The sequence below is a fragment of the Hemitrygon akajei genome, chromosome 4 (genome assembly GCF_048418815.1).
Source record: "Hemitrygon akajei chromosome 4, sHemAka1.3, whole genome shotgun sequence".
NCBI classification, from domain to species: domain Eukaryota; kingdom Metazoa; phylum Chordata; class Chondrichthyes; order Myliobatiformes; family Dasyatidae; genus Hemitrygon; species Hemitrygon akajei.
This window is the reverse complement of record NC_133127.1, coordinates 72,756,558-72,776,628: the sequence shown is the minus strand read 5'-3', so window position 1 is coordinate 72,776,628 and position 20,071 is coordinate 72,756,558. Positions and strand designations below refer to the sequence as shown.

The 20,071-nt window shown below is 40.7% G+C and overlaps 1 protein-coding gene across 9 annotated transcripts; it reads left to right on the top strand.

The window, feature by feature from the left end:
- The first annotated feature begins 4,635 nt into the window (after positions 1-4,635).
- spry1 (sprouty homolog 1, antagonist of FGF signaling (Drosophila)) lies at positions 4,636-18,120 on the top strand. 9 transcript variants are annotated; one of them, XM_073042821.1, is made up of 3 exons: positions 6,397-6,502; positions 12,538-12,682; positions 15,430-18,120. In XM_073042821.1, the coding sequence occupies exon 3, from the start codon at positions 15,485-15,487 to the stop codon at positions 16,457-16,459; it is 975 nt and encodes a 324-aa protein (XP_072898922.1). In that variant the 5' UTR covers positions 6,397-6,502; positions 12,538-12,682; positions 15,430-15,484; the 3' UTR covers positions 16,460-18,120. The 9 variants fall into 9 exon arrangements, with proteins under 9 accessions (XP_072898924.1, XP_072898929.1, XP_072898922.1 ...); XM_073042822.1 differs by lacking the exon at positions 6,397-6,502 and adding an exon at positions 6,859-7,038; XM_073042823.1 differs by lacking the exons at positions 6,397-6,502; positions 12,538-12,682 and adding an exon at positions 4,636-4,793.
- The last annotated feature ends 1,951 nt before the right edge of the window (positions 18,121-20,071 follow it).

The following is a 20,071-nucleotide window of genomic DNA, read 5'->3' as shown; positions in this document are numbered from 1 at the left end:
AATGGTAGGGAGGGATGTGCCAGTGATGTATTGGGTCAAGTCCACTACTCTCTGCAATTTCTTACATTCCCGAGTATTCGGATTGCGGTACCAGGCGACGGTGGAACTAGTCAGCAAGTTTGTCTTGGTGACATGTTAAACCAACCCTTCCCCCACCACCCCCTCAGTAATTTAATACACCGGAGTGTTTAACTCATAATCGCATCTATAGTTTTTTTTAAGTGTGTAAAGGTAGACAGGTGATGTTGACACCAGGCTACAGAAACAGACGATCTGAATTTTGCCACAGCAGGAGAGCTGGAGATGAACAGATGATAAGATCCAAGGATGATCTGCAAGCCTCTGAAAACCTGAAACTCGGGCTTGTAGGAATCCCTACCGGCGTTCACAGTTTCAGTAGTTGATCTCAAAAGGTAAATGAAATAGAAGCCTAATGTAAATGACGGAAGGAACTACTTTCCAAACTATCTACCCCGCTGCACCGCCAAGCGCCATTCCTGCCTCATCTGTAGCGGTCACTTCAGATCCGGAGCGGGAAGAAGCCACCCCGGGAGCCCGCATAGGAAAGAAAGAGAAAATAAAAAGCGAAGCAGCATCCATTAATGTCAAAGAGGCAAATCCCAGAACACTCGAACTATGAAGCTTGAACCCTTCCTGCGGAATTTACTCGAGCAAAACGTCCCTTTATACGCCCCCTTCCATCCTTCTCACCCTCGCAAGCCCCAAGCCTGGTTGCCCCATTGAGAGCCGGTAGTGCGAGAAGGCTCTGGAAACCCAGCGCTCATTGTGAAACGAGGAACAGTCACATACTGACCACCATCGCATCGCATGGGAACACAGCCTGAGACCGCCACACATACATTCATTAAAACCGCAGCTTTCAGATCTCAAACTTCTGAAAAGTCTAAGTTTAAGTCTAAATTGGTTACAGATCAGTACCGGCGCGCCCTCTCCTTCGTGTATATTGTTCGTCTGCATTCGGCGAGGCAGAATTTAGTATGTGAACTGATTACAGCTACCCGGCTGTGAACGGGCGGGAGAGAGGCATTGGCCCTTTTAACTTCACTGATTATTTCCCTTCTTTACTTTGTGTAATGGGGATTTACATGTATAGAAACGCGGGGACAATGTTTGTTATGTGTTTTTTTTTCCCTTTTCCAATGCCTGTGTGGGCGTGCATACCTACGCGCTGAATAGAAGATGCTTGTCCAAAGAAAGTAACTCTGGCCCATGTCAAAGAACACTTAAATCCGGTTTAAAGAGACGTTACCTATTTTTCTACAAAAAAACTGGTCAATTAAAGTTCCTAAACCAGTTTATTGTATCCAATATTTTTAACAATGGATGAGTAGATGACACCAAGGAAGTTTACACCTGTGAATAGGATTAATTATCAATGGAGAACTCAGCATTGGGAATAAATGTACAAAATATAACTGCCACTACAATGTAACTTCAGAAACAGGGGCAGGTCCAATGGTGGTGAGTCCCTCTGCTGCTTGCTATATGCCGAGGCATTGTCTGCTCCCCAAATTACAATATCATTTTTATTATCCAGAGGCCCAATTATCTTAATTTTCACTTTTCAGTGTCTCCATAAATTCATCTAAATCTACTTGTAGGATCAGCAATATTTACTGTAGTTTCCTAGGCCAAAATTTCCAGTGTGCTACTTATAATCAGTCAGCTCTGACTGAAAAAGTTTCAACATTTTCAAAGAATGTTTATTATTAAAGTATATATATGTCACCATATATTCACTGAGATTCATTTTCTTGCCAACATTTACAGTAAATACCAAGAAATATAATAGAATCAATGAAAAACTGCATGCAAGATAGACAAACAACTAACGTGCAAAAGACAACAAACTGTGCAGATATATAAAGAAAAAACAACCAATAATAAATAAATAGACAATAAGTATCGAGAACATGAGATGAAGAGTCCTTGAAAGAGAGTCCATAGGTCATAGGAGCAGTGTTGGGGTGAGTGGTGCTATCCCCATGGTTCAAGGGCCTGATGTTTGAGAGGCAAAGACTGTTCCTGAACTCAGTGGTGTGAGGGTAAAGGCTCCTGGAACTCCTTTCTGGTGACAGCAGCAAGAAGAGAGCGTGGCCTGGATGGTGGACGTCTCTTATGATGGAAGCAGCTTTCCTGTGACAGTGCTCCATGTTGACGTGCTTGGACGGTTTTACCCATGATCAGCTGGGCTGTAGGTTTTTCTGTTCTTGGGCTTTGGTGTTCCCATTCCAGTCTGTGATGCAATCAGTCAGTATAATCTCCACCTCACATCTACTGAAGTTTGTCAAAGTTTTAGATGACATGCCAAATTTGCAGACTTCTAAGAAAGTCGAGGCGCTGTCATGCCTTCTTTTGAATGGCACGTACGTGCTGGACCCAGAACTGGAGTTCTGAAAACCCTCTTTGAAGAAGTGTAATATCCAAGTTGATCAGAGGGAATCCCAGACCCATGATCACTCAAATTGGAGAATGGGAATCATGATGGCAGTGAGATAAACTGAGTCCATTCATTGCAAACACACAGAAACCCAGCACAAACTCAGGAGTGTCCTCCATCTAAACCACTCTAGCCTGTTCACTAAACAGTCTTTGCCCTGCCCGTGGCAGAATCTGAGGGTCTCACACTGGCCTTATCAAAAGGCAAAGAAGCACAGAACTGAAGTCAAAGCAAAACTTTCTTGTCCAAAGAGACTGGAGATAATCACACATGAATGAGGTATGCACAAACAAATATGAATTAAAAGCAGAGACAGAGAGAATGCAGATGCTGGAATCTAGACCATTAGAGAGCAAACTGCTGGAGGAACTCAAACTCCATAAACAAACTGTGGAGGGAAAGGAACCCATCAATATTTCATGTTGATATGCTGCATTGAGACTGAGAAGGGAGTGGGAAGGTAGCCTGAATAGGGAAGAGAGGAGAAGTGGTAAGACAGGGACCAGTGGGTGATAGGTGAACTGAGGAGAGGTGAGAGATGGTGGGCAGATAGAGGCAAGTGGGGGAAGGGAGACTGAACGTGAAGACAGAGGCTGGAGGCTGATGATTGTGGACTCAGAAACTACACATGGTGGAATTAATACCTCCGCGATGTAACAACTATGGGCCACCTCTTGTGGTGGCCTGGACTTGGCCCTGTTTGAGTCTTTATTTTGCTCTCTTGTTTTTGCAGTATTTTTTCCTCACTTTTCATTGCCTTCTATAAATTAGGTTTAGTTAATATTTGGTGTATCGTTTGTACTAACCTGTCTGTGATGCTGCTGCAAATATGGTTTTCATTGCACCTGTACATATCTGTATGTGTGCCGTTGACAATAAACTGGATTTGACTTGGGGACACATGGAGATGGATAGAGGAAACACATGGGGGCGGTGGTGGGGAATGGCGTAGACGGGGACGGGGGAGCGCGGGGTTGGTTAAACGTGTGGGTGGTAGGTGAATGGAACTATAAGAAGCAGGGGTAATAATGGTCAAGGGGGGCTGGAGAAGGGTATAGGAAAGGGGTCAAATGGGAGGAGCAGAGGTAGAAGAGGACGTGAGTGTGCAAGGGTGTGGTTTAGCGGGTGGGGTGGTTCACGAGAGGTGAGAGGGTTATCTGCAATTCGACTTCACTGGTTTGCAGATGAGGTATTGTTCTTCCCCTAAAAAGCAAAATCGTTTTGTCAAACCCCTTATGTAAAGTTCTAATTTTTAAAAAGTCCTAACCGTAACCTCGCCCATTGCCTGGCCTACTGAATAGCTCCTGGTTTCTCTGTTTTTACTTTATTTCCAATAAAAATGAAGGGTGGTGGAAACTCCGACAGAAATCTGTTCAATTAAAACTGATTGCGACTGCAGGATCTATGGCTGTAACGCAGAACTTTTTTTCTCTCTCTCTGTAGTGTCGCCGGTTAGGTCTATGTCTGATCATTTCATTACATCAGGTATGGTGTCTCTTTAAATCCGATCCACAACTCCTGCAGAACTTGGCGTTGTCTTTTATAGATCTTTGAAGCCCCATTTGGTGAGTTCCTTCGCCTCGGGCCCTGACATCTTCTCGCCTGATGAAATCCCTGATAACTGCTTTGGAAGAGGTGATGGTAACAGATAAATCAATCCCTTAATTTCTTTAAACGGGTCTTCGGCCGTTCCGGTGTGAAAGGGCGGCTTAATGATCAGTCAGACTAGAGATGAAAGGGAAGCCAGGGGGTTAATGAATGAGCGATTTCCTGCACAAATGAAATCAGCCAAAGAGCCACAGATCGTCTCAAAGAAACACTCAACAGGCAGGGTAACAACAAAGGAAGCGTCTGCATTTAATAATGTACATCTACTCTATTCGATATTAACGCATTTGGTCTGCATGTTCTACCAGGTTATTTATATATATATACTCTTCTTATTAAAATAATTATGTGTCCGCGTGCACCCTCTCTCTATGTGATTATCTCCCAACTATAAAACAGGTTATGCCACGTTGCAGTTCAAATTCAATAAATAAGTACAACCAGGAATTATTGAACATTACACATAGATTATACTAGACCATCCAGTGTCGGCTCCCCGCCCCGTACAGAAGGTTACATGGATTGACATTAACATTCTCAGCATGTGTTCAGTGGCTGGAGACGGTTGTTTAGGTGCATTCAGATGACTGGAGCAACAACAAAAGAGTGGTTTAGGAAGTCGAGTTTTCCCCGGTGTGATCCCAGGGTAAAGACACTGGTGACTGTTGAAAAGATCCATGTCCTTATCACCTGGACCCTTAGTATTCCAATGCGCACAATTTTGGTAAGTGGAAAGGAGAAAGAGGGGAAACGAAGTTTATAAGTTTTAAAGTATTTGCGTATGCGTGTGACCTTGGGACGCGAGATTTCGACGTTAGAGGTCTTTTTTTAACATGAATATTTCTCTGCAATTTTTTCCGTAAACCACATTCGTTTTTCTCATCTGAAAGCTTTTATTTTTGCATAATAGAAAGCAGCAGGATGCGATAGGGGGAGAATTGCGCTGGATTCCGGTTTGTGGTTTATTTTACAAATGAATAATAAAACCGCTGACGGTCGAAGGCATTGAACCACTCACTTGCCTTTCCTCCAAGGACTCATTCAGCATTTTGAACATTCTCTTCTTCTGGTTGCGCATGAAAGTTATCGTGTGTTAGTTAGGGAGCTGGGCACACTGTGTATAACATAACAATGATAAAAACATTCTTCAATTATAATTAAAAAGAATGCAATCTATTAGAGCGCGTAGTCTAAAAGCGTTCTCAGTAGTAAGTTTTAATTTTATAATACAATCTTTCTTCTGTTTATATTGCAATAAATTGTTTAAACGTGTATGTCAAGAGATATAAACTGTTTTAGATACGTTAAATTGATTATTGCGATTTTGTGATAGCTCCGATTGATATCTGAGTGGAAACAGACCAATTAATCACGAATCCAGTCTTGTAGTACTGTAATCATTTCTGGCCGGATGCACCGTTTCCTCTCATCCAATTAGGTTATATCCTACCAGGCTAGTAGTTTCAGCATTTAACCTGCCTTCCTAACTCAACCAATCCGCTTCATGTAGAAAGCGTGTATTTCCCCGCTGATCCAATGGGAATCCGCCGACAGCGGTGTGTCCTGATATAACCAATCAGGAATGACCGGATATTCAGCATCCTCTTTATTCCCCCTTTTTTTCCACTTCTCGGAGTGCAAGAGACCAATGGACGACGGTGGAATGCTGACTAATAGCCAATGAGCAGCTGTGGAATGCAATGCGTCGACCATTGAGAGAGAGGGAAATGTGGTGTGTGTTTCGTGGGGAATGTTCGGTCGTCAGTGGCAGCTAGAACAAACCCCGATCGGGCAACGGTGAGCAAAGTAGGGCGTTAAGCGATCTCTGCGCTCTTTCATAAAGGAGCATTTCAGATTTACCCGGCCTTGCAAATAGACGCACCACGATTATAAATTAGATCCTTCAAGCACAAACTTTCACGTCCTGTGTACACAGCCTTACGCACAGAGAATCGTGATATACAAACATATGCAGCCATCTCGCGAGCTGGTGACAGCTTCGTATTGGAAATCAGGTAAACAGGCGGGAGACCATCGTGCAGAAAATTCGCTGCGATCCGTGGAGAATCACATGCAGAGAGGGAAAGAGCTCGCTGACAAGCAACAGCGTGGAGAGCGCTGTTGAGGAAATACCCAGAGGCTGTCGGGCATTCTTGCGGATAGGCGGTGCGTGGAGGTGAAGTTACGGGAAGGTTCACCCGGTGTGCAGCAGATCCTGCAAAACCCCACCGACTACGGAGAGAAGAACTCGTGCGTCCCGGAGATCACCCCCTGCTGTTTCTTTCAGCTGGAGTCCACTCTCCACTTGATCCATCCCGATGTCTTAACGCGGTGCCGACTGATTGTTTTGAGGCTTGAGGCAGGGCCCATCTTCTGGAATAGACTATATCACATAATAAAATGGATTTGCATTTGGTGGATAAATGGAAATAGGTAAGATTCCTCAACATTTAACAACTTGGTCGTTTCAAAGGTTTTACAACAGCGTGCTAATTTTTATTGCACGTTGTAGTTTATTCTAATATTTTCCTGCGTGAATGTTATTTTAATCTTGCCGACGACATGTTCTTCGAGATGAACCCACTTCCACTTGTGAAATTGCCCAATTGTTCAGTGACCCCAGTGTTGTCACTGGAAAGTCCGCCCTCGTGTGGTGTTCTCTGACCGCGAGCCCGCTGTGGCTCTGCTGGGTTCATTCATAATTTCTCCCCCTCCTCCGTTTCCATCCCCCCCCCCCCCCCATCTCATCTTCCCTGCACTCGGCAAACGATCGATTAACCAGAGTTTAACTGCACTCCGAGAGGGCGCTGCTGGTTACAGTCACCGGCATTCGACTGCAGGCTCCCGCTGTGTTCTTTCCTGAGTAGTTTTAATTAAAGTTAATCACCCAGACCTGCCAACTAGGCGGGAGGAATTGAGGAAGACGGTTCTTGCAGAGTGTCGGCACAGCAGCTGCTGTTTGCAACAAGGTGATCGGGGGTGAGGGGTGGGGGTGGTCACAGTTACTGATTTTGCTGCGGCATGGGACATTCTGATGCACGCAGCATTGTGGAAGTAGGGTCGCCGTGAAGCACTTGCCCGATTGTCAGATGCTTCTTTACGAGCTCAGAAACGGCTTCGTAGTGGAGATAGCTGCGTGTTGTTGTAGGGCAGGAGGCGTTTTCTACGCCCCTTCCTTCCAGCTCCCGACGGTGCCTGCGTACTTGGTGCGGGCGGCTTGTGCTTTCGGTGGAGTGCACGGAGGGTGCTGGCTCGGCCCAGGACTCACTGTTAGTAGCTCTCGTTTCTGGTCAGTCTCGGAGTTAGTTTCATCGAGTTTGCCGTGCTGACGAGGCGATTTATAATCCTAAAACGTGGCTTGATTTTTTAAAGAAGTACTTTGTATGTGATGCTGGCTTTTGTGCCATTTGTTCTAAAAGAGGGTCGCGCCCTCCTCTCCCCCGGCCCGGTGCATCTTCAGAATGGAGCTGCGGAAACATAAATCCGGTTTGTTCTGCAACTGTGCCAGATAGGTCAGACAGCAATGTCAAATGCCAAAGTCAGGAGATGCATGTGTTGGGACGGGGGGTGGGGGGTGGTGCGTAGAGTTCCAGGGTTTACCCTACCCTGCAGGGAATGGTGTAAAGATTTAAGTCTGAAATTAACGCGGCAAGGATTTTCCTAGGTGCAGTTCGAGGTCAGTATTGGAAATTCTCTGGGCGTATGTTCAAGATCATGAAACCCGAACCTTGGCTTTTCATTTCCTAAACGAATTCTGTCTGTTTGTCACTCTCTTACAAGCGCGTCCTGCGAGAGGAGTTAAAACGTAAACATTGTCCAGGCTGTATTTTCATCAGAAGCAACGTGAAAGGAACATTACTAATCGCAGGTGCCTGTGTACATGGCTCCCGTGACTTGCAAAGTTGGAAAAATTTTGTGTTGAACTTTTAACATAACCGTCTTAAAATGTTAAGCGCCTAATGGCTCTTCTGGGTGTAGTTTTCCATCGAGACCAGTGATTGTGAGTCAGCATTCTAAGTAATTGATAGTTGCTCGAGAATTACAATCTTCCTATGATGAGGATCTGACATCCAGTCAGCCGTCGCCCATTCCAATGTAGTAACCCGACTCTCCTCCACACGCGAGCCCAACTTTATTAAATAAAACTTAAGCACATTAAAAATTAAAATATAGCAATTTATGTAAATAAATCAGTTGTAGTCGAATCATCCTGCTTTGAATTTTTATCAAGACGTACAAGAAGTGTGGCTTTGGATAGGAAGTGACTTTATAGTAGACTATTAGATAGAGTTTAATCATTACTTATCCACATTACACCTAGAAAGAGAGAAGAAGAAATTCTTCCTTTGGTAGACAAGACGGAATAGTGTTTCGCATTAGTGTGGTCTGAGTAACTGCCGTGGTAATAAAGTTTACAGCAGATGTGATAATGTCACCATGTTACAGTGAATGAAAAGACAACAACATCTGGCTCTCAGCATTCGCCTGTGTTACCTCACTTACTGATCCAGGTGCATTCAAATATTTTGAAATAGATTTGAGAATCAGTGGTTGATATAAATTAGGGGAATATTTTTCTAAGTTACAACTCCTAATATTGCAGAAGCATTAATTTTTGTGGAGCTGCATGATCTGTGAGTTTAGTACATTAATAGACAATTAATTATGGAACAATAAATGTTATTTTGCAAGTTTAGGGAAGTCCTATTTTGAACTGGCAAAATCTTTTGGGGCAGCCATTCCCTAATTTAATAAGGATCCAAATTGAACATTTTGAAGCTCCGTTTTTGCTCAGACCTGCATTTTTTCCTTGTAATATTTTCTTTTACCATTCTTGTGTTCAAACTATACACTTTGAAGGTGAGATTTGATCACATTAGGACCTGTAGGAAAAGGAAGAATCTGAAGATGTGCACATATAATTCTCCAATCTCCAATAGTGAGCAATAGCAGCATGACTGTAAATTTCACTCCAATCTGCTACTTAAGCTCCATGAATAATGTCACTTTTTTCATGAAAGTTCGACACTGAATCCTTATAGTCGTGCCACATTTAAAAAATGGATTTCTGATCCTCTTCAGATCTTTTAGTGTTGCTGGAAAATGAAGATTGTTACTTCTTGTAACTGCAGATAAGTGCTAGGTTCTCTTAAGGGGTTTAGAATTCCCCCCCCCCCCACTTCAATTCTCACCATTACTTAATGTAAAGCAAGAGAAAGCTTTGTGATATTGGTAGGGAGAAATATTACAATTCAGCTGTAACTATATTAATTGTATGACAAAATAATTTTCACAAACCTCTACTTTGTGCAAATAAAAATTAAGCATAACAGTACTTCTGAAATACATTTATGAAAAATACTCAGTCAATGGTTGCATTTTTATGACATTGCAAGGTAAGAATGGCTGCTGACCAAAACTGAGACCAGTGTAGTGTTGTGGAAGTTCCCAGATTAGACACCACATGGCAATAGCCTCTGAATTGCACCCTGTTAGAGTGCTGCTCGGTCCTCTGGTTCCCTATCAGTATAACTTCTCTCTAAAGAAGCTGAATTCCAGCCACAAAAGCAATTCAGTAGATCCTGGAAATTCGTTACAAGGCAAAAGTTTTAAACTCATTAGTGTTTACAGATTTCATTGGACAATTGATAAAATTCATCTTTTAAAAAGGAATCTTTTTTTTAAGGTTTGTCAGAAGTGGGAAATAATATGTGATTTTGGTGTTTAGCTGTAATGTTGAGTTATGTTCCAAAGCTACTTTGTTGCAATAATGATTAAGCATTAAATATATAAACAATGTAGTTGCACTTGGGGATTTGATATTCTGTCAGACTGTTTCCGGAAGGATGTTATTTAGGGAGACGTGGTAGAGTTGTTCAGAGTTGCACTTTGGAGGAGAACATGAAGGTGACACCATGAAATTCAGTAGCTGGAGTACTTACTGAAATTTGATGGCGTGGATGTTGTGCACGAGAAACCAGTATGTTAACCCATCAACTGCTGAAGTCATTTTGCATGACTTCCAGCATTAAGACTGGCCAGTCTTCTTTGGATTGTAAGTTGTATTTCATTTCTCACTTTAACAGTCTTTTTTTTACTTTCTATCATAGCATATATTTTGGATACATGTTCTGAATCAGAATCGGGTTTATTATCACCAGCATGTGACATGAAATTTGTTAACTTAGGAGCAACAGTTCAATGCAATACATGATATAGAAGAGAAAAAAATAAAATAAAGATAATAAGAAATAAACAGGTAAATCCATTACAGTATACATGTATTGAATAGATTTTTTTTTAAACGTGCAAAAAACAGAAATACCGTATATTAAAAAAAGTTAGGTAGTGTCCAAGGATTCAGTGTCCCCTTAGGAATCGGATGGCAGAGGGGAAGAAGCTGCTCCTGAATCACTGAGTGTGTGCCTTCAGGCTTCTGTACCTCCTACCTGATGGTAACAGTGAGAAAAGGGCATGCCCTGGGTGCTGGAGGTCCTTAATAATGGACACTGCCTTTCTGAGACACTACTCCTTGAAGATTTCCTGGGTACTCTGTAGGCTAGTACCCAAGATGGAGCTGACTAGATTTACAACCCTCTGCAGCTTCTTGGTCCTGTGCAGTAGCTCCCCCCATACCAGAGAGTGATGCAGCCTGTCAGAATACTCTCCACAGTTCAACTATAGAAGTTTTTGAACATAATTTGACCTGCCAAGTTTCTTCAGACTCCTACTGAAGTATAGCTGCTGTCTTGCTTTCTTTACAACCACATCGATATATTGGGACCTGGTTAGATCCTCAGAGTCGACAAATACAAGGAAAGAAGTTCAAATGTTGCAACTAAAGGAAGTAAATTACTTCTTCAGTGCACATCTGCTGGGCTAGTGGGGTGTTGGCACCAGCAACTCTATGGTTCCTACTAATTTCTGTTGAGCATTGAGGAGATCAAAGTGACTAATAGTTATTCTAATTCTTTTTGTTCATTCTCTTTCTTTCATCCCGCTAAGTAAACCAAGTCACCTGAGGCAGGTGAGTTGGAGGAAAATAATTTTTCTGAGCAGGACTTACATTAGGACAGTTTCTTCGGATGGGATTGAAACTGCCTGGTTGTGTTTCTGCCTTGATCTCTGCACTCTTTTTTTCTCATCTAATGGAATGCAGATTGCTGCTTGCTTATATTATGAAGCATAGAATGAGATCCAAACAACTCATGTTAGGACAGTGTCATTTTGTTTGATTTTGTTTTAAGATTGTTGTTGACTATTGATTATTAGTCACTTAACATGAGCATTTCAGGATATTATACCCCTTTTGATGAATGTCTTTTTCACTCTGGTTTAGAATATGATAGTTGATATCTGGGGGATGGTGCTGCAAGTCTTCCTTTCTTTGAGATAATATGGCTCATTTTTACCAACAATATAAGAAAATCAGAATCACAGAACAAAGTACAAAGGAAACCATTCAGCCCCTCATCGAAACAGAAAACCTACAGCACAATACAGGCCCTTTGCCCACAATACTGTGCCAAACATGTACTTGCTTTAGAAATTACTTACGGTCCTCAGTTTTTTCTAAGCTCCATGTTCCTATCCAGGAGTCTCTTAAAAGACCCTATTGTATCCACTTCCACTACAAAACAATCTAGTTCAGCTCACCCCCTTGTTCTCTAGACCAGCAAAATTCTTTCCTTTAAGACATTTATCTGGTACATTTTCAACAGTGGAGATGGATCTCACTCAACTACCAGATGTGGCTGTGCATTTCAGATTTCAAACGACTTGCTGTGTAAATAAGTTTTAATCCTGTCACTTTTGTTTTTTTTTGCTGCTACCTTCATTCTTTGTCAGCTGGTTCTTGATACCTCGATCAGCACCAACGATTTCACTCTACCCTCTCTGTTAAATATTTATATCAGAATCTCTTCGGGCTTCTCTATTCAAGGAGAGGATGTTTTTCAAAGAAAGAATTAAAAATAGTAGTTCTGCCTTGGCAATATTGTGCTTTCATCACAAGCTAGTCTAGAATTTGTACATATTATCACAGATTGTAAAAATATAGTTATAATTTCATCAAAGCTGATGAAAGATTTTGTGATGCTTTGGTGTGATGTAGTCTTAGGAGATGGGTTAATCGTTCATGTGAATCATATAGTGGGAATTCCAAATCTAGGCTGCAAAGTCAGAAGGAGAGGAGGTCTTCTTTCAAATAATGAGAATTAATCAATATAGTAGGTTTATCTTCTTTCAAAAACTCCTTGGGCAAAACAAAGGTTATGAAGTCCAAAGGAGAAAATTCCCATGGAGCAAAGTGGGAATTTGGAGATGTCTTGAAGAAAAAGATGTGAGGTGGTAAATAACAAGGTGGAGGTCATTAGAATGGGGGTTCTAGGGGACAAAGTTGAAAGTACATTTATTATGAAAGTACATATATGTTATCATGTATTACCTTGAGATTCATTTCCTTGCAGGTGTATAAAGGAAAATAAAGAAATACAATAGAATCAACAAAAAGCCATATATAAACAAAGACTGATACACAAGCGATGTGCACAAAAAGACAAGCTGTACAAAACAAAAACACTGGGGACATGAGTTGGAAAAGAGTCCTTGAAAGTGAGTGCCTAGGTTGTAGAATGTAGATTTGTGGTGAGTTAAGTTATCCATGCTGGTTTCAGGAGCCTGATGGTTAGTTACAGGGTAATAACTATTCCTGAACCTGGTGGTGTGGGACCTGAGGCTTCTGTACCTCCTGCCTGATGGTAGTAGCAGAGGAGAGCTTGACCTTTATTGAAGGTGGGGTCTTTTTTGTGGCAGCACTCCATGTAAATGTACTCAATGGAGATGGCAGGGGAGCTTTGCCTGTGATGGACAGGGCTGTATCCACCACTTTCTGTAGCCTTTTCGATTCCTGGGCGTTGGTGTTTCCACACCACATCATGATGCAACCAGTTAGGGTACTCTCCACTGTGCATCTATAGAAGTTTGTGCAGTTTTTGAGGACATGCCAAATCTACGCAAACTTCTAAGAAAGTAGGTGTTCTTTCATGCCTTTTTTTTGTGTGATGGCAATTACATGCTAATCCCAGCATGGTTCTCTGTTATGTTAATGTCAAAGAATTTAAAGCTACTGACCTTCTCTACATCTGATGCCCTAACAATGACTAGCTTATGGACTTCCAGCTTTTTCCTCTTGTAACTGATAATTTGTTATTTGGTTTTGCTGATGTTGAGTGAGAGGTGGGTTTTGTGGCACCATTCAACTGAATTTTCAATTTCCTATATGGTGATTTGTCATTGCCTTTGATTCAGCCAAACATAAATACGGCATTGGAGCTGTGCTTAGCCACAAAACCTTAGGTATAAAGTTCATTATATAAATTTTATTGTTCGTAGTTAAATGATCTATTGGCGATTTCAAGAAATGGCTTTTTCATACAATAGTCTTAATTCTAGTATTACTGAGACACCCAGGACATTAAACACTACAAACTGTTTTAAAGCTTACTTTACTATAACAAGACAGCCACGATGCTGAATCCTCAGTTGCTCTACAATTCTTTATTTATTTACTTGCCTCTCAGGGCCAAAGCAGACAGTTTAGCCTCAGTTTCCTCGACATCATCCATTTTCAAGTCTGCTGTTTAACCATCTAATTTAGTCAAAACGGTGTGAAAATCTGCAGGTGCTGGACATCTTGAGCAACACCCACAAAATGCTGGAGATCCTCAGCTGATTAGCCAGCATCTGTGGATGGGAATAAAGCTGAGACCCTTCGTCAGGTTATTTAAACTTTGATTGTGCAGTCACTCCCAGCCTCTGACCAGTGTCACCTTATTATTACTTTGGTGATACATAGTTTTTTCACACCCTATATCTACCCCAATTTGTTTCTGGTAAGTTGCTGTCTCCTCCAGTTGAAGCTGTCCTATTTTATTTCAGATTAAAATTGGAAATACCTATGTTACCAAATAGTTTCAGTCGTGCTTTCAGTAACCAGCAGCTTGGTATGACCTGAATTATCTTTTGATTTATAGCCTCACTTTTGGGAGACTTGCAGTTATTTTCTGGGCGGTAATCTGGTAGAAGACTTTAACATGAATTACAAGACATGCTTTAGTTTCAGATGAAAATGCAGCTCTTTTATGAGGGCTCATGGTTCTACACCATAAGAGTATAAGCCAGGCAGAGAGGATAAACATGACTTGCTATATGCAATATTGTTGCTTGTCCTTTAAGAAATAAAATTTTAATAATTATAACTATAGAAAGAATGTAATCTTAATAGCAGCACTTAAAGAATGTACTGATGTCATTTGGGGAAAAACTGAGACTGTAGCGTGTTTACTTCTTTTCTTGCCAAAATATCAAGTCTGGAGATGCATGAACATCAGATGCGTGACGTGGGCACACCATGTACCGCATACAACATGTGATCCGTACACAGTTATGGACCTGATTAATAGTGGGTAGTTTCACAGTATTTTTTTTCAAAATGTTGGTGACGTTGTAGTATTTATCACTTGAAATCTTTCAGACTTTTAGAAGTAGAAACTGGGAACTTCTGATAAAAATCATGCTCCTCAGAATTTCCAATAGCATGCCCGGCGTACTGCCTTCAAAACACTTTCTTCACCTGTAAAGTAATTCTGCCTCTCTAGTTCTCACGCAGCTTGGCGGAAATGCTCAACTGAATTTGGATAGTTCAATTCAGTGCACATACCCCCCCCCCCCCCCCAGCCATCCACCACCGAAGTCTCAACTGTTGTGACTTAACTGTTTGAATACAACTTAAAAGTTCATGAGTCTCTCTGCCCCCCCCACCCCCTTCGAAATACTTCATAAACACCTGAGAGCCTGCACCTCTGCAAAGTTCTCAATTCGTACCCCTTTGTTAAAGATCATGGACAATTTGCAATATGAATGTTATTATATACAATATGTATTACAAGAAAAAGAGGGGGAAAATGAAATCCTGGCCCTCTCAATTTCACTGATACACACTTTGTGTCAAGGAGTGTTGAGGCTTTCAGTATGGCTACAGTATTCAACTAGGGAAGGTGTGAACCTCTTCCTGCTAATCAATCAATCAATCCCACTGAGGGATATTAAAATCCTCTCTGGGGTGAGTAAAGAGTTCAAATCACTGTTAAAGCAGTATCTGGACCAATGTAGAAATAATTTTGCTGCCTTTCAGACTGCTACATGTATCTATACGTAATTTTTATTGTTGGAGCTGTGGTCACAATTATGTGCTGTTTGACAAGTGTATGTGCTTGCAGTGGCCTGATGATGCTTGTTATCATATAAATTATAACTGCACTGTAACATGGCCCTAATATACTCTGTACTTGTTTTGGCAGACTTTCAGATGCATGCCAGGTCTACAGTGAATGCTGGAAGTTGCAATCGCCACAGATGGAGGGCCATATTCAGCATGGCGGTGGTGGTTCGTTGGTTGTAATCCAGCAACCCTCTCTTGACAGCAGGCAGAGACTTGAGTACGAACGGGAACTGCAGCACACCGCCATTTTGTCCCTTGACCAGATTAAAGTAATCAGGACAAGTAACGAGTATACAGAAGGCCCAGCCACTGCAAAGAAAGCTGGTAGCATTAGTAGTAGCAGAGCCACCCAGCGGCATGACAAACATGAAAGGACTCATGAAGTGATACCGATCAATGTGAATAATAACTACGAACATCGGTCCTCTCACCACACACATGTTGGTCACCATTCCTCAACCAGAATGCCTGCTTTAAGCAGATCCACCAGCACGGGTAGTGCAGCCAGTTCAGGGAGTAACAGCAGTGCATCATCAGAGCAAGGACTTCTGGGACGATCCCCGCCAACACAGATCACGTCCAGCCACCACAGACCGGACCGGACGATTAGAATGCAGCCCAAGTCATCTGCCAGTGCAACGGATGAGTTGAAATGCTTAGGAAAGGAGGATTTGGCAAAACATAGGTTTATATGTGAGGAATGTGGGAAATGCAAGTGCAGAGAATGCACAGCACCAAAGACCCTGCCTTCATGTTTGGCTTGTAACAAACAGTGCCTGTGTTCAGTAGAGAGTACAGTAGAGTATGGAACATGTATGTGCCTGGTAAAAGGAGTCTTCTACCACTGCTCCAGTGACGATGAGGACTCTTGTGCAGATAATCCTTGCTCTTGCACCCACTCACACTGCTGCTCCAGGTTCTTGTTTATGGGTTTAATGTCCTTATTTATGCCCTGTTTACTCTGCTACCTTCCAGCCAAAGGTTGCATCAAACTTTGCCAGGGATGCTATGATCGCTTAAACAGGCCTGGATGTCGTTGCAAGAATTCAAATACTGTGTATTGTAAACTTAAAAGCTGTCCCACTCAAGGGGAGGATAAACCCTCTTGATCCCAGGCAGCAGAGCTCTTTAATACTTCATTTTAATCATTTTGAAATCCTGCTTGTATGTTTACCTGCTTCAACCTAGGACTAGATACCAACAAAAACATAGCAACCATTCTAACGATCCCTTCTACAACAGAAAGATGGCTGCTGTTTACCAACACGGCCTAAGACTTAGAATGTTGCTAATATCTGTAGGTGAAGAGGCACATCCATCTCCATCAGAGGAGCATACCATTGCTTTCTTGTCTGCAAATGACCCCCTTAACTAACAAAATTGTGCAAAGTAAACTTTTGTTTCTCCAATCATTAAAAATGTTAGCATAATTGGGATTAATCAACCTGATTGCAAAAGAACTTTGTTCCATTTAATATATTGATGTCACAATACAATTCCTGATTTGAAAAATAAAACAATTGGGGACAATCATTGGTGCTACAATCAAAATGCTCTAGGTTGCACCTAATTGGTTGCCATTAATTAACTCTGTTCAAAGAACCAATTTTTTTGTGAGCAGTTTGATAGTGGTACAATACAAATCACTATTATTTGTAAATTTTGCCACATAAAGCTTCCATTTTATGCAAAACTACTCCTGAAATAATCCAAAGTACATATTAACTATTTGCAATTTAGAGCAAGAAAATAATTGTGAAAAGTTGCGTGGAAACTACATTTCTGGATTACACCTAAACCACTTTAAACCCCCATCATATTGTATTACATTACTGGCAGCAAAGAACTTGGTGTGTTCTTGATATTAAATTTAAGTTTTGGCACATTGGAAGTTTAAATGTCAGTACTTGGTAAATGCAGATTATGACCACCTTCTCCCAAGAATACAGCTTTCTCCATTCTGTGATGCACTGAATTAACATGCCTTTAGATATTTGTGGCGTAGCACATGGGGCAGGTTCTTAGCTCATTTTTACGTGCCGGAAAGTGAGAGCATCTTAGACACTAAAAGAACATAATAATTACTTTACTAGGAGATGAAAATATCCTTTAAATCACCACCTAAGTTTCATGCCAGCCTAAACAACAGATGCATTTCAATTCTGAACAGAGTTGAGCATGTTATAAATGTCTTTATTTTGGAGGATATGCTGCTTCTAGTTTTAAATTTCAACTTAACCTGTTTTGTCAATTGAATATGGGGGTTGATTGAATATTAGTGAGTTTTATACAAAAGAACAAAATGATCTTCTGAAATACAGTAAATCTATATATGCATTGACAAAATGCAGATAGAATCTTGGGATATAAATTCATTAACTTTTTTATTGTGACATCTATAATTAAATGTTCGGTTGCCTTTAAAATAATAGGATTATATTCTGGTTTATATGGTCAGTTGTGCCCCATTGAGCTCTCCATACTTAAGTCTTGCCAGATTTTGGCTTTCTTTGTGTATATATTTTATGTACAAAAAAAAGTTTTGAGAAACCCCTACTGTTTTTAAAATTCTCAAAACTTCTTTTGTTGTAAAGAGTATTTATTATGTGAAGCTCTATTATATTATGGTATTTATTTTGAAAAGCTGTCTGAAATTTTACTCATTTCTGAATATAACAAATATCATTACTTACTGAGAAAAATTAAGGGTGACACAAAAGAAAATACATATGTTAACTATAAGGCAGAAATATATAAATTAATGAAAATATCACCTTGTCCGTTGTCTGAGTCTTATTTTGAATTACCATGTAATGCCCTGAAAAGTCTGCACTTACAGTGTATTATTCTTTTCCAAAAATACCTCAAAGTGCATGGTGTGCTTTTAAGGACAGCCTGCCATTTGGGCAGTGAGCTGCGATAACATAGAAGCCATTAAATGTAGATATTTGAACCACTACTCATTCAATCATCCAAACACTGCTTGATGAAAGTAATATTCTGTAATTAAAATGCAGAATGTTGGTGCATTATTGCTCTCTGCATATCAGGTAAAATCTAGCCTGTTTCCATTTGTCCTTGAAATCAGTTGAACTGAATTTCAGAAGCGCTTTTGTCATTACATTGCATATTTGCCACAAATGGCTGAAATGAATTCCTACCTCTTGGTTTCTGAAGAAGTATAAACTGTCATCTATGGATGAAAAGTGATGGTGGTGAATCTGACTGCGTTAAATGGAGTCTTTTCCAAATTCTAGATCAAAATTTCCCAAAATAGAACATGAAGCAGATTCGTATGTTAAAATATTTTGGTTGAATTGGGTATGTGTTTACCCTGAGTTGATTATCAAGCCAAAGATTTAAATAAAGATCGTATTTTACTTCAGGTACTGGTAATGATTCCAACATGTTAGAACAAGGATTGTCACTAGATGGTGTGTATAATGTAGTGCCATAAACCTGCTTTGAATAATGTACCAAGAATAAATTAAAATCACACACTAGGTCACTGTGGAATGTGGTTAGGTGTTTTTCCCATCCAGTAAAAGACCATAAATCACCTGTGGCCTGTGGACACGTTTCACACTTATGAAGGAATATTAGTGTTACAAACTCCGATTTGACTTGTGCCCAAATTAGAAGCCTTCCAGCTGTTTAATGTTTCTTCTCACTCTGATTTCAAAACTGAAATCTAAAAGGGGCAGACATTCTTTGCACTCTTTGCCCTGCCAATTTTTGTCCTTGTAATTAAGGTAGAGTATTGCTGGCTACTGTTCAATATCTCATCCAGATTACTGAAGATCCCTCGTGTGCAAAAATGGACAATGTCTGGATGATAGTCCTTAAGTGTGGACTGTGTGGCTGATTCTGGTCTTGTGTCTCAAATACTATCCATTTGGATACATTATCCAATAAGGGTCACCTTCTTTACCATGTAATTACTAAACAAAAGACGTGTGCAAGATTGAAAAGTCTTTCTACCTCTGCCAAAGAAAGGTACCCTTCAAGCTGAATATTAACTGAAAATGTTTTCTATTTCATTAACCATCTCACTAAAAAAGTAAACCTAAGGAGACTACAGTTATATAGTACTTTATTATAACTCTTTACAAATGATCAAATCACATGAGTGTAACAAATTTCCATTTGTGTAGTGACTGGTGATCCCATAAACTGAAGACCCTACAATCTGGAACAAAATATATGGCTTTTTAACTGGCTTTTGATGATGGCTAGTACTACAGGAGACCACCTTGGTCCTCTACTAGATATTCAGACAGGAACTTGACAGAATGCTTCTTTCTCCAGGACAAAGTAAAAATAAATACAAGCAGAATGATGCAATTACAGGTTTTCAATGAATTTGGGACTTAAAAGGTGGTATTACAATAAGGACACAGCAATTATCTGGCAATGTTTTCTCAGCAGTAGAGGAATCAAGCTGTGGAACCATCTGAAGACAAAACCTGACCAGAACCATGCCACAAGAGAGTAAAAGCAATGAAACTGAAGTATCTCCCGTTCCTAACAGGGTATTTTTTTTCAATAAGTAATTAAGGCAAAAGATAGGAGAATTATCTATCTTTATGCTAAAGGCTCATGGATTGGGGAATGCTTTTCACAGGATGATCAACACCAGGACTTTTGACTCATTTTAATTGGAAATGCTGATAAATATTTGTAATAAAGGAAAGCTGGACTACTGTGAAGAGAGAATGCAA

Coding starts and splice junctions, on each gene's coding strand:
- spry1 (XM_073042823.1), top strand. CDS start 15,485: ATGGAGGGCCATATTCAGCATGGCGGTGGTGGTTCGTTGGTTGTAATC.